Source organism: Cyclopterus lumpus, chromosome 18 (genome assembly GCF_009769545.1).
Source record: "Cyclopterus lumpus isolate fCycLum1 chromosome 18, fCycLum1.pri, whole genome shotgun sequence".
Lineage (NCBI taxonomy): Eukaryota > Metazoa > Chordata > Actinopteri > Perciformes > Cyclopteridae > Cyclopterus > Cyclopterus lumpus.
The window spans coordinates 14,507,037-14,521,555 of NC_046983.1; the positions used below are offsets into that span (position 1 = coordinate 14,507,037).

At 43.8% G+C, this 14,519-nt stretch overlaps 1 protein-coding gene across 1 annotated transcript; it reads left to right on the forward strand.

Moving 5' to 3' along the window:
- The first annotated feature begins 258 nt into the window (after positions 1–258).
- On the forward strand, positions 259–5,063 carry znf16l (zinc finger protein 16 like). Its single transcript, XM_034557802.1, has 3 exons — positions 259–1,096; positions 1,707–1,934; positions 2,835–5,063. Exons 1-3 carry the CDS (start codon positions 346–348, stop codon positions 3,566–3,568), a joined length of 1,713 nt encoding a protein of 570 aa, XP_034413693.1. The 5' UTR covers positions 259–345; the 3' UTR covers positions 3,569–5,063.
- Positions 5,064–14,519: the final 9,456 nt, after the last annotated feature.

The following is a 14,519-nucleotide window of genomic DNA, read 5'->3' on the forward strand; positions in this document are numbered from 1 at the left end:
TGAGTTCTTTCGGTAGGCTTTAGGGGGCGCTACCGATGAGAACCGGTCTAATTCTGCCGAATCCAGCCATTAATGCAACTCTGTTGTGTATAAGTCAAGTACATTGGTATCAAGAACGCTACTTCCAGTTACTGCCTTCAAAGTAAAGCTCTAATTGTCCATGCTACGTCCAGCCAGTTGTTTGACATAATAACGCTTTTGTTTTGAAGCCCAGTTCCTTCCACATCCGGTATTACTTTGACACACGTAACCACTGACTTTCAGCATCACCCAAACATTAGCTTGTAGAGTAGCTTTTAGCTAGCCAAACTCTTCGGGAAACAGAGCCCCCAGCCGAGCCGATCTATGAGCCGCAAACGGAACCACTGTTTCGTCGAAACCGGCCTGTCCCCTGAGCTCCACGGCGCCTTCATGGAGCAACCCGGTTCGGCGAGCCGAGCCGACGGCAATTTCCTGGAGCTGGAGCACGACGAGGAGCTGCTCTGCTCGGTCAGCGACATCACCGAGCATCTCGGCAGAAACATCGCCGCGGTGCTGGAGACAGCGCTGTCGGAGATCCGCAAAATGGTCAGCATCAGGATACGAGTGCTGAAGATGGAGCTGCGCGAAAAGAGCGAGGAGATCGAGGAGTTGAAGGAAAGACTGGACACAGTCCAGCGGGACGGCAGGGACCCTTTCCCCGGCGCTGCGACCGCGGAGCCGTCTGCGGACGCCGCCTACAAAAAACACGACATCGGCTCCGGCAACAAGCACAATAGTGTCGATCCGAGGAGAGCCAAGGTTCTCATGCCCGGCGTGAAGAAGGAGAACATCGACGCCATCTGCGACTATCTGATGAAGGACAAGAACTCGAGGGGGGGCGCGGACATGGACGGAGACCAGAGCAGCCAAGCCAGCGGCGACAGGGAGGCTCGCCCAGATCCGGACCCGCACTCCCTCCACCTGTGGCCGGACGACGGCATGGCCGGCTCCGGGCCCGGGCACGGAGACTCCGATGCCGCCACGGACGACCTCTTCAGCATGCTCCCCTCTGGCAGCAAGCGGATGTACGACTACGAGTGGATCGCACCGATGGAGTATTCTCCAGAGCTGAAGGGTAAACAGTTGTTACTGCACGGGGAACAACAGCGTGTTAGTATGGAAGACCAGTGGTGCGGGAGAAATGGATGACAAGTTATACATACACATCTACATAGTTGATTTTATGAGCGTGTGAGTCATAATTACTGTTGTTCGTACCTTTTTATTGATATGTATATTGATATTAGACGACCTGTGGACTATTTAGAAAATTGCTAGGGAAGATTGTCCTTATTATCTTGTAAAAAGGCTCAGGAATATAGTCTCAAAAAAGTATAAAATGCAAGTTTACAAGAAGGATTTGTGCTTCAATGGGATAAATTGGTCACATTATGACAAACACAAAACCAAAACATAGCAACAAACTGGTCTTGGTACGGTAGTTGTCATGTTAATGCACGATATTTTTGGATTGCACAAAATATTTTAATCAGGATGTTGATACTTAATTATCATGAGTTGGTATTTCATAATTTCTGTGTGTGTATGTATATATATATATTACTGTTGCTAATGTAAGTGGCCTCCATGAAAGGCCAATAAGTAAAGAGTATCTGATAGAATTGAGAAAACATGAAGAGTAAATTCATGCATTACAATTCTGATGTGATCATATTCCCCCCCAGTCATGAAGGAGCCCGAGTGTGAGGACACCCCGACTGGCGATGAGGAGGAGGAGGAGGAGGATGATGATGATGAGGGAGATGTGTCTCCGAAGAGGGAGAGGGGTGGACTGGAGCAGGCCCAGGCCCCGCTGCCACACGTCCAGCCCTCTGAGTTCAGCATGGAGACCCAGAGCTCTCCAGGGGAGGGAGGGAGTCCGCTGGAGGGCAACACAAACCGGCCTGTGGCAGGTTGGTAAGAACGTGTGTGTGTGTGTGGGGTGGGGGGGGCACAAGACTGAATGAATGTATTATAAACTTTGTCCATCTGCCACTGGACTCCAAAGTCTCCCAGCCACTCAATAGTTTAACCACAGTTTTTTGGGGTAGGGGGGGGCTGGTGATTTGAAGTGAATCTTTAAATGACTTTAAAAGCTTTTTTTATTTTCACTTTTAGCTGAACTCAAAAGAAACTCTTTGTGAGAGTTATTATGTTCTTGATTTGAGAGAGGGCTCTTTGTTGAACGCCAGCTAAAATGAAGACATTCTATCTTTGAAAGCCCGTGGATTCAAAAGGTTGAGGAGACATTCAGAGCGGATGCTTGTAAACACCGTAACTATGGAAACCAACTAAAATGAAACTACTAGGTATTAGTCGACATTTTCAAACCCTTTTGTTGAACGGAAGTCAGCTAAAGTTAACCACTTTGCCAAAATAACATACCATCTTATTCATAAAATTAGCAACAATATGTGTATATATATATATATATATATATATATGTATATGTATATGTATGTGTATATATATATATATATATATATATATATATATATATATATATATATATATATATATAAAAACTCTTCTCAAATTCCCCATGCTTTATTTATGCCTGTTTCTATTATATGTTGTTTACATTATTATGAAATACATTTCTATTAATGCAGAATTTTGTGTAATTTTGACTGGATGTAAGAAACCAGAATCAACCTCAGACACCACTGATGATAATAATAATAGCTTTATTTATATATGAATAATGATTACTGATGAAGACCAGAATAAAGCACAGTGGACTGGAGAAGACTTGTGTGATTTGTAGTTTTGCTTTTATTAGCGGATGAAATAATGTGTGTTTGTGGTTTCAGGCCAGCAGTTCCCCGGCCACACCTACATCTGCTCTCTGTGCGGAACCTTCTGCCCCGACTCCGTGTTCCTGGAGGAACACGTCAAGCTGATACACTCGGACTCCGCCGGCGCCCAGGCCCTCCAGGTCCTGCAGTCCACCTGCTCAGCCGCGCCCGCCATGGAAGACGGCGGCCGTGAGTCCAGGAAGGGCGGCGGGGAACAGGATGAGGACGAGGGAGCAGGGGCTGGCGCGGGAGTCGGGGCCGGCCTCGGCCTCGGCCTCGGCCTCGGGCGGGGAGGGGCCGCGGTGAAAAAGGAGATTAAAATCGAAGGCGGGTACGAGTGCGGGGACTGCGGCCGCCACTTTAACTATCTTGGCAACCTGAGGCAGCACCAGCGCATCCACACCGGGGAGAAGCCCTTCATGTGTCCGGAGTGCGGGGAGCGGTTCCGCCACGCGGCCCGCTTAAAAAGCCACAGGCTGGTGCACAGCGGGGCCCAGAGCCCCTTCCCCTGTCCCCAGTGCGGGAAAGGATTCTCGGTGCTATCGGGACTCAAGAGACACCAGCGGGTGCACACCGGCGAGAGCCCGTACGCCTGCCCGCAGTGTGGCAGACGCTTCAAAGAGCTGGGGAACCTGTACACCCACCAGAGGATCCACAGCGGGGCCACGCCGTACTGCTGCCAGCAATGTGGACGCAGCTTCCGCCACCTGGGGACTTACAAGAGCCACCGCTGCACCCCGCCGCAGTAACCCGCCGCTTCGCTTCTCTCTGATGCCAAGAAACGTATGTCAACGACAGGACATGGTGGACTCCGAGGCGTGGTCTTCACCACGGGGCTCTCGGTTGACACTTGTGGGGGGGGGGGGGAGAGATTGGGTCTGTTATCCTGAGATGCTTTCGTGCTCCGTCACATTCATGGCATTTCACACCGGCATAAAAAAAAACTGCTTCGCGGAGCTTGAGTTCATTCTTAACCTCAGAAACAATGTCAACTCAAGGTCAAACACTCCTTATTGGGGTTGTTCCGATACCAGAATCAGAAATGCCTCTGATGCAGCTGGAAACGCTGGATGGGGTATCAGCGAGTACATGCATCAATCCGATATTAGCTCGCACTATTAGTAGCTAACGAGTGCACCATTTGGCTTCTTGCCTATCTCTGTTGAGAGTTGCACATGCTCCGTACGGATTGGGCAGGCGCTAGCAGAGAGTGTAACGTTAGCCAGAGCAAATTGTCAATACATTACACATTTTAAAAAGGTGCAGTGTACAAGGCTCTCTTTGTTTATTAAACACACTGGTATCGGATTGGTACTCGTAATCGGCCGATTCGCAAGTTCAGGTATCGGAAAGGAAAAAATGGTATCGGATCATGTCTTCTGCTCATCGGCAGATGGAGTTTGATCAGTCGTCGTGGCTGGAGGAGACGTCCCATTTTCCATTTTTTTCAGAAGACTTTGAAGACTTCTTGTCCATATTAGTAGAAAGTTATCAACTCTTTCTTCACATTGGAAACTTTGGAATAAGTCTTATCATCACTGTGTTAGACGTGTTTCTTATGATGATGGTCACATGCTGACAGAACTACTTTTTATTATCGCAAATAAAAGAACCAATGATAAATGGTAAACTTTGAGATTTAAAGAGACATTTCACAATGATGCACATGGCTCAAGCACAACAGGAACATTACATTCATCTTCGGGAGAGACCTGAGTTGTGAAACGATGGCGGTGCTGACCACGTCCAAGGGTTTCATTCATTCATTCATTTACGCCTTACTTGCCGAGGCTCCAGGACACGCTGCCGTCGCCTCTCTCTGCGGTGGGACAACAGCACCCCCTGGTGGACTGACTGTAGCTGCGACAAAGTAGATCTCCTTGGGTCGCACTGTCATCACGGCTCTGCTTGGTGCCGTGTGGAGAGCAGGAACGTTCATTGTATTGTTAGTTTTTTAACCAGTGTAATAATGTACGTTACAGAATATATATTGTTTATTTTATACATTTGCCTGTGTGACCATTACAAATTGTGTAATTACAGAAAAATAACCCTGAAGGAAAACATTTGGAATTCATCGGATTCAGTCCATGAGGGAATGGACTTCATCTGGTCTGTGAAATGACTTTGAGCTCTTCGCACCGTGTGCAAGACTGAAAGCAAAAGACAACTAATCCAAAGCTGTGAAATTTAAACACTAAGCATTGATAATCTGCTCTCCAATAAACAGTTTTCTTAATGTCATGAATGGGTCTGTGTTTTTCTTTTAACAAATAACAGTGGTGGAATTTAGTATTTCAGTACAATACTTGTGAGCGTATGAGCCATTTTGTGCCTCTCAATACTGAATACTTTACTAAGTGTCAGAGAAGAATGTTGTACTTTGTACTGTTTGCCCAACTATATAGACTAACTAGGTACAACATTACATGCTAAGGCATCTAATCATAAACAAATAATATTATATATATTTGAATAACTGGTCATTCTGCCAATAGGTAGTTTAACTTGGAATTGTCAGTACATTTGGCTTATAAGAACTCCATACCTTTTATTTATTCACAATTAAAAACATTACATAATATGCAGTTTGTTACAGTTTTACTGTTGATTGTTTATTTTACAGGGACAATGCACACCAAACAAATACAATACAAATTAAATACAAAGGGGGAATTAGAAATTTAATTTTCAATAATTCTTATATGTTTTTTTATCATTAAACATAAGCTTGCTATTTAGGCTTAAATCTGACATACAAGGAATGCACCGACCGGTTGGAATTGTTAACAAATCAATTTATTTAACATTAAATAATATATGTGTTAATTTGCATTTTTTATGCATTATTCATTTAACAGAAATGAATGCATGACATGACAGCCCTAGCAGGGAGTTTTGCATGATTTCCCCTTTTTGCTGCAAATCCCAGACTTTAGATCATCTTAGCAAACCACCATGCTGCTAGATTATATATCATTTAAAGATATTGTTATTTCTTCTAGTATTCCAGACATCTATTGGCTTCCATAAAGTGTGAGACTTGCTGTATAACGTGTGAGACTTGCTGTATATGAATCATCATAGAGAACATCAAGTCTGCATAATCAGGTAGTTGCAGTGTAGCATTGCCACAAAAACATGTCACTCCTAACTTTTTGTGTGTTTTCCCACAAAAGTTAAAATGTCTGCTCATTACAAGCATGCAATCTTTTCAAAATAAATGCCGTCCTCACAAGAATCCACTCAGTTAGGTCTCGGCAAAGATCAGCTTGCTTAGGTTTAGCAAACAGAACTACTTAGTTAGGTTTGGGTTAAAATACCTCCATTAGGCCGTTAGTGAAGTAGCCGGATACGAGACAAATAAGTCAACGTTGACTTCTGGTTTCACACGGGGAGCAAACAGCTGACAGACCGGTCTTTGTTGGACCTCTGCAGTCTGCTTCATGGTTACATAGTCATTGATTTTGTGGGATATGTACAATAATGCACATTATTGTTCACAGCCTGTCATGGCCAGGTCACCCTCGAAAAAGAGATTTTTAATCTCAATGGGACTCACCTGGTTAAAAAAAAGGTTTAGAAAAAAAGAAAAAAAGATAGAGTTATGATTGCTGGAGGAGAACAGCCTGGCCTGTTACTTTGTCACAAAATGAACGCAGACTTGTTTGTCGTAATGTGTCAATTGATTTTACAGTCACATCCACAAACATGGAGTGTTTGAGCAGACAGGTCACCTTTGCAGACCTCTGGAGCACAAGTGTGGACAGAAATCAGACTCCAAGCGGATGGAAAGCTGCAATTTGAAACCAAAATATGTCAAAGACAGGATATAAATGTGTTTTCCCAGTTGAAGTACAGAATCCTCTTACTGTTGACATACTTTCACGACTGTTGACTAAGACAAAAGATATTTGGTGAACCAACAAACACCATGGGAAGTTCATGCTAAAGTTATACTTCAAACCAATACAATTATTCAACTTCAGTTAACTCAAAACAAACAATAGAGTGTGCAGATTAGCAAAGTCAGCAATGTGAAAAAGTGCATGAATGTGTGGCAGTAATCTAGTCTGGAAGTAAACACATAAATAACACTCATTAATGAGATGAAAGAGGGAGGCTGTGTTTGCAGGGTCCAACAAGTCCTGGGGGATCAGCTCCAGCCCTAAAGACCCAAGCTAATATATTGATGGATGGATTAGATGATAAACATCATTGAATTTTGAACTTACTGACATGTGGAGTTAGTAAATTCAGCAGTTGAGTGCATGAGTGGAAAAGTGTGTTTGCTAAATAGACTTTACTTTACTTTTGCTTTCCTAGTCTTCCGACCGCTCAAAGCGCTTTAAGACTACATGAGCCGGGGACCGAAAAGTGTAACGTGAAGAAGAAGAAGAAGAAATGTTATCGTTCAAACACCATAAACCAACCAAGGAGGAATTGTAATAAAATGTAAACTCATAAATTCAAGGACATACTTTATCGCTTTTATGGAATCACTGTAACAAAAAAAGTAAAGTTTCAAAAGTTTAATGATGAAAAGGGTTGAAAGGTTCCTGTAAGCATTTAAACAAACGAATCAGAGTCCTCGGACATGTTAGCAGTGCTGTCATGTTGCGTCTGAAAAGCCCCGACTTGCCGAGCCTAAAGCAAGCGTAACACTGTAACCGCTGTCAGCACTGTTGCCGTGGCCGGCACCGTTAGCTGCTAGCCGCCGGCCCTCTCTCCATGTTGAGAGCCTCACAGAGGCAATCGCTTTGAATTCCGTCCAGAAGCAATAAAACTCCTTGTGATTCTCCAGAGGAAAAGGAACTCAAATGTACAGAGAGAGAGCACGAACGCTTTGTCATCTCACCGTGCACGTGACCGCTTGATTAATGCGTTGGTTATGCACAGCGCTTCTCTTGAGCTGGAGCAACGTGTTCCATCCCACGGCCACAGTTATTCATTCAAGTCAAAGATAAAGACCATCCATTCTACATTAGTTTGGTCCACAGGAGACTGTGTCTGAAAGCCAATGTTTCAACAAAGTGAGAGAATTGGCAACACCCCTGGTCGTGAGATTATGAAACACCTTCACAAAACTCATTTCAGGGTCCTCAATTCATTTGGTGATGCTATAACTTTTGGGTCCATGATTTTTTTACGTTCCCTCATCCAGCATTTGTAACACAGATGCTTCTGTCTTGTACATTTCTTATGCAATTTAGTTGTTTTCCTTTTCGTGCATTTAGTTTTTTTATTGTTTATTTCTATTTTTGTTATTTCTAACATTTATAGCACAGATGCACTGATTTATTGCTTGTGATTTTGGTTGTACACTTCTACACACTACTCAGAGGCTGAGGGGGATAACAGGACAATTATTGATTCCTGGTTGAGTGACGGGTGAAGTAGACAAAGACTTCAAACTCGCTACATTAAAGATGATGAGCATTGAATATGATATCTGTGGTTTTATTGGGTTGGTTGTTTTGTGTAGGCATCCTGCAGAGACTCTTTATGCATTGTGCCTGTAGGAGGCGCTGGCCCTCTGCGGACCAGCCCGGGATCAGCTCTGTGATATGAATACATAAATACAGTCCATCTTTGTGGTGTGCAGACTCAAAGAGACTCTACTGGTGGCCCTGATATTAAAACATAACTTGATTCTCAGAGGCTTCATGTGAAAACACTTTAACAAGCCACAGGAAAAAAAGGCCATATGAAAGGCACGGGGAGATTTTACAATGACACAAAAGAAACGGAATTAGACGAGAAAATGGGACAAATGTAGATGATGATGATGATGGGTGCCAGTAAACGTGATTGAACGTCTAATTACGTAGCTCAATGGCACAAATGAAACGATTAAATGTTTTATTCACAGAGCACAGGGATGATGGAAAGATCTCGGGAACATCCTTTTGAATCATTACGGGTACAAATCTCCAGCTGGAACTGAACAGGAATAAATGAGCTTCACAAGCTAAAACACAGCTGGGAAACAGAGCCGGGGCGCTCCGTCATGGTGACATGCTCCAGTATCATGACAACAGTCAGTAAAAAAAACTGAAAACTGTAAGATAATAAGTAACTGATCTCTAGACAGAAATGAAGTACACCAGGTATACAGATCAGTGTATATAAATGTATGTACAAATAAGATACCGTTAGTTTCCTGATGTCCCCTGAGCACAGTGATGGTAAATATATATGAAATATGTAAGATATATATAATCAATACATCTACAAAATGATAACAATATTTTTTTTAAAGATACAGAAAGATACAAAGCTGTATCGGAGCCACTGGAGGGAGTGCAGACTACTAAATGAAACCACCTGTAACAGAATACCAATGAGGTTTCTGTTGATGCCTGGACAGATTTGATATGAATGTCTTTTATTATACATGTTCCATTATGCAGATGAAATGAGCAGCTCCAGCTCCATAGCATAGATATGACAGTTGAATTCAAAGACATTGTGAGCGGTGCTGGAACACATGTGAGCAACCTGAAACCTCCTCCAGACCGGACAACCAACATACCAATGCTGTCTCCACAAAATCAGGTTCCCATTTTTGCTGCAAATAACTCTGAAGTTTTGTTGAAAATCCAGCATAGTCATCATGTGTTCTTGTGGCAAAACAAACGTGGACGACAACCGGCAGCTTGCGCTGTTTTAATGCAGTGACGTTTGTCCTGAAAAGGCCCAAAAAAGAAGGAGGGCAGCTCAGCGTTTGGGTGACTTCCTGGATGGGGAGGTATGTGGGACAGTAGAGCTCACAAAGGGAACTAACGGCGAGTAAACTAACTGCAGGTACAGCTGTTCATCGGGGTGTTTGGTTTGTTTCAATGTGCAGCGTGTTTACATTTCCCTTCACACAGGATGGAGAATGCAGTTTAGTTGTCTGGGAATGTCCTTAGGGAAGTGCTTACACACTGCGCCTCTTTGGAGGCAAAAGGTCTCAAGAGACGTAAATCTGACAAACCAACCGCCATCTCTTGTAAAACAGTAATCTATTTGAAAAGGCTCTGATCGAGCTTTCGTCTCTTAATGCCCCCACTAACGCGAACCTCCCTGCCTCCACCTGTGCAACACACTTCCCTGAGCTTTTTGAATGGGAAACATCCAGGACTGTAGGAGAGGACATAGAGCCTGGAGGTACAGACCGCAGCTGTGTACTGGTCAAAGGAAAGTAACAATAAAATCTTTTTGAGAATGAAAACAGGAAATGCAGGCCAATCAGGAACGTGTGTATGAAACCATGTGGCCAATCATCGTATGCAAATTAGGGCTGGGGAGATTTGGCGACAGCATCAACATGCATGTGTGCCTCGCAAGAATAAATGTGCCCGGGCAAAGCACGCAATCCCCCGGAGGACAAGCTGCCGCTTAAAAAGTGATTCAGACAGAGATCCAACAATGTGGTGCTTCATTGAACCCTGCCAGAGCATTAATATTGGGATTATCAACCACCAGAACACGTTTCTGTTCGTAGTAGTCACTTTAAATAGATGTTCTAAATATGTATTCATTGCCCCCATGTTAAATGTCCTCTATGCACATCTGCTGTTATGGTAACAACATTGAACCATGCGTCATCTAATGTTTTAATTTCTGTTTACTTTATCGGCCATGAATGAGTGGGAAAATGTCTTTCACCAATGTAACAGACTGTTGTTACTGTCTGTATATTGTTGATCTTACTCGCCACACACTGATGCAACAATACATTTGGTTATCTTCACTGATATTACTCCAGAGATGAAGTCGATCCATGTCATAACCTTTTGAAGGTTATGGTTCTTGATGCAACCTTTTTCTTTCAATCAAGAATCACGTTTAAAATTCTTCTCCTCACCTACAAAGCCTTGATTGGTGATGCACCATCATATCTTAAGGACTTTGTAATACCATATTTCCCCACTAGAGAGCTGCGCTCACTAAATGTGGGGCTACTCGTGGTTCCCAGCTTCCACTTTCAGTCTGGGAGGCAGACACAGTCACCTCATTCAACACACACACACAGACACACAGATGGCACCTGTAGGAAACAAGCATGATGCCACCTCGTTATGCCAGCCTGTTGCGCTCAGAGGTGAGCCATGTGCAAACAGACTTAAGACGTTCCTCTTTAATAGTGCTTATAGTTAGGGCTGAATCAGGTTTGCCCTGGTCCAGCCCCTTGATATGCTGCTATAGGCTTATAGTCTGCTGGGGGATGTTTTAGGATACACTGAGCACCTATCTCCTCTTCTCTCTCTCCTTATGGACGAATTCACGTCTCTTCATTGCACACTACAAACTTTACTTCTTCCCTGTAGTCTTTGTACCTTCTCACCTCATAGGGTCCATCGGACCTGGCTGTGTCTGAAGCGGGTCCTGGCTCCTGGGTCCTGCCTCCTTGCCCCTGCTTCCTGCTCCTTGCCTCCTTCCCAATGGCCTCTTTCGTAATTCCTCCCGCCTCCGTGGCCCGGCCTCCTGCCATGGCCCTGCTGATACAAAATAAACTGAATTGAATTGAATCCTACGACATTATTCTTGTGGCCCCAAAACAACGAACAAAACAGAAAACAATCTTTCCGTCGAGTCATAGCGGACACACTCCTTCTAGAAACATTTACAAATATAACTACATATTGTACACTTTACCATTAATATCAGTGTGTGGAGACTTTCCTTGGATGGTTAATCTATCATGCTGACCTTTTCATTGCGTGGGTCCACAATAGGGAGTAAGGACTGATTTGAAAGCTAGTGGTGCATTCAGGAACACTCTGACATTTGAGTATTAAAAGTCAGCTGCTGGACAGTGACCAAACCTTCAGTAGCTAGTCAGTGCCTACATGCACCGGTGGCTTTGCATGCAAGTTTTCCTGAGGTAGTAAATCAAAGGCAACATTTCGGCATCTCTCCACTCATCCATCACTTCTGCCCTCCAGTTGGACATTTGGTCCTGTATGTGCTTGTTCTCTCCCCTTTGCCAACCAGAGCCTGAACCAGCCTGTTTCCATGTGGTTGGTCATCACACGTACAGGACAGTGGGGGCCATTGATTTCTGCCACGTATGGAGTCAACCTGCTGATACCATCGTAAGAGCTCCACAACAGAGGATGTGCCACAGGGCTGATGTTGACGGATGCTAGTCAACAAGGTCTTGATTCCACTCAGGGATTCTTTATTCTATATATATATATTCTATTATATCTATATTGCTGATTGTACTGTCACAAATACCCCAGTAACACTTGAAATTTCAAGCGTCTCGTGTCCAGATTGAATCAAGATCCCATTGTGTACACTTTCAGTGACATGTGTCTCATACATGCGCCTCCATGAGCTGGATAAGAATGCCTTGGGCCCAATTGCAACATCCTCCTTAAGGCCTAAACCATGAACCCTCATGGACCTCACTGACGTCACCTGGTGAGACAGGGAGGGTGCAAGGGCTCGAAATAAAAATGCAACACCCCGTTGCGATAGATCCCGTTACCTTGGCGGCGGCAAAACATGTTACGTGCAAGTTACGTACAATTTGAGGTTTTACTGTCTTTGGGACGAGACACTTAAGGGGCCCACTGCTTGATTGTATCGCCTTCCAAGCTCTCGGGGGATACAGAGTGGACGGGAAGTAGTTGTCAAATAATCAATAATCTAGTTTTTGTCAAACCAGCAGTTAAAAAAGGGGCTAAATTTAGAACATCTTTAGGGACTTGAAACGGCACTAGAAGTTAATGGCGCTAACAGTACGAAATGACTGCAGGTAATACACTGAAGCTTAGTTTATACTTGGACGCAGTTCACTTTTAAATACTTTGAAGTCTTATTTGTGTAAGTATTTATTTTGCAGTCAAATAAAATTGTTTACAAGATTTTCAACCTTTGTTTTCTTTATAATGCTTTTAATATGTGATTGGTTATTTACGAGATACGAGTTGACAGATAATTACAATTCCTCCTCGGCCTTGAGGAGGTTGGTTTGGGTACACCTACAGTCTATGGGCATATCTATAAGTTACACTCGTTGTCTTTTTGATTCGTCACAGTTTATTTTGTTTGCACTTCCTCTGGTGTTTGGAAGAATAATGAGTGTAGAGACTAAACGCCTCCGTTCGTACTCTGAGTTTGTGCCAGCAGCTGGAGCAGCATCAACATCTGGGACACGCCGTGGCGCTGACAGCCAGGAGCGAGTGTAAAGGATTTGGCTGCACCTCATCCTGACACACAGCCAAGCACCAGCATTCCTGAGGACCCCCATCCTGCTGGAGCGGGGCAACTGATCATGTGTGTCAATCCATTCAAAAAGAATGCCTGACAAAAATGATTTCCCAAGGCAGAAAACAAAAGAGGTTTGCTTTCCTGAAATATTGGGATAATTAGCAGGTGCATGATCATTGCAGCGACTTCTGTGTCTAGTCTATTATGTACAGGGTAATATAGGTCACATCACGACAGCTAATCTGCACATGCATTATGCAGAGGCAAGGTTAAATGATTAGCCGGGGGTCGTTCTATATGTTTGTTGCCACTGAATCCTAAATGCAGAGCCAAACCAGCAGTTTGTAAATACGCTTCTCTCGACACTTTTTATGGAATCCGAGAGTGGCTGTGGTTGTAATAATTTTAAATCCTGTCACAGCCGCGGATGAATACACATGTGATGTGAATGATGCTACATGTCACTCATTCACTGTTTGTACTTATACCTTTGAATAGTAATGCACTGTAGAGAAGCTGCACCCGCCTGCTGTTCACGGACAGATAGTTCCAGCCTGTAAATCAACCTGCTTCCAGCCTTTATGCTAATCTAGCTAACCAACTCCATACTCAACACACAGACAATCTAAAAGGACACATATGCATACATCCACAATTAATTATTCCTGTAATGTCACTTATTTGAATTAATTCCCAACAAGATCATATTCAGTAAAGGCGGCAACTTCCAGGTCTAAAAAAGTGAAGTCAATGTGGAATTGCCTTAAACCTGCATTCTCTCTATTGACCACCAGGGGGCGACTCCTCTGGTTGTATAGAAGTCTATATAAATTACTCTACTTCTCTCTTGATTTATTCCCTCAGTAAACATTGTAAACGTGAGTTTATGGTCTCAATCTCTAGTTTCAAGTCTTCTTTAAATACAGCACAAATTATGGTCCATTTAAAGTGAAATAAAGTAGAGTATCCTTTAGGGCGGGCTAACTGTGATTGACAGTTTGCTGTCCCTACCAGGGCCGGCATCCCTACAGCATTCCGCCGCATTCCAAATATGGTAACTTCCTTTCATCAGTTGCAAAATAGCCAAGACGGAGCAAATTACTTATGTTAATGTCGCACTAAGCAATTAGCTTGCGCACGTTTCATCAAAATCACAAATAATGGTGAAGCACGGCTTCTACGTGTGTCACATGGATCAGGAGCTCGTGGCCTCAAAGCGGTAGTCCACAGACCAATGGGTGACGTCACGGCGCCAACTTCCACTCTTTACACAAAGAATGGATCTCCAGCGCTGCTCATGAACAACATCGCTGCTCATGAACAACATCGCTGCTCATGGACAACATCGCTGCTCATGGACAACATCGCTGCTCATGGACAACATCGCTGCTCATGGACAACATCGCTGCTCATGGACAACATCGCTGCTCATGAACAACATCGCTGCTCATGAACAACATCGCTGCTCATGGACAACATCGCTGCTCATGG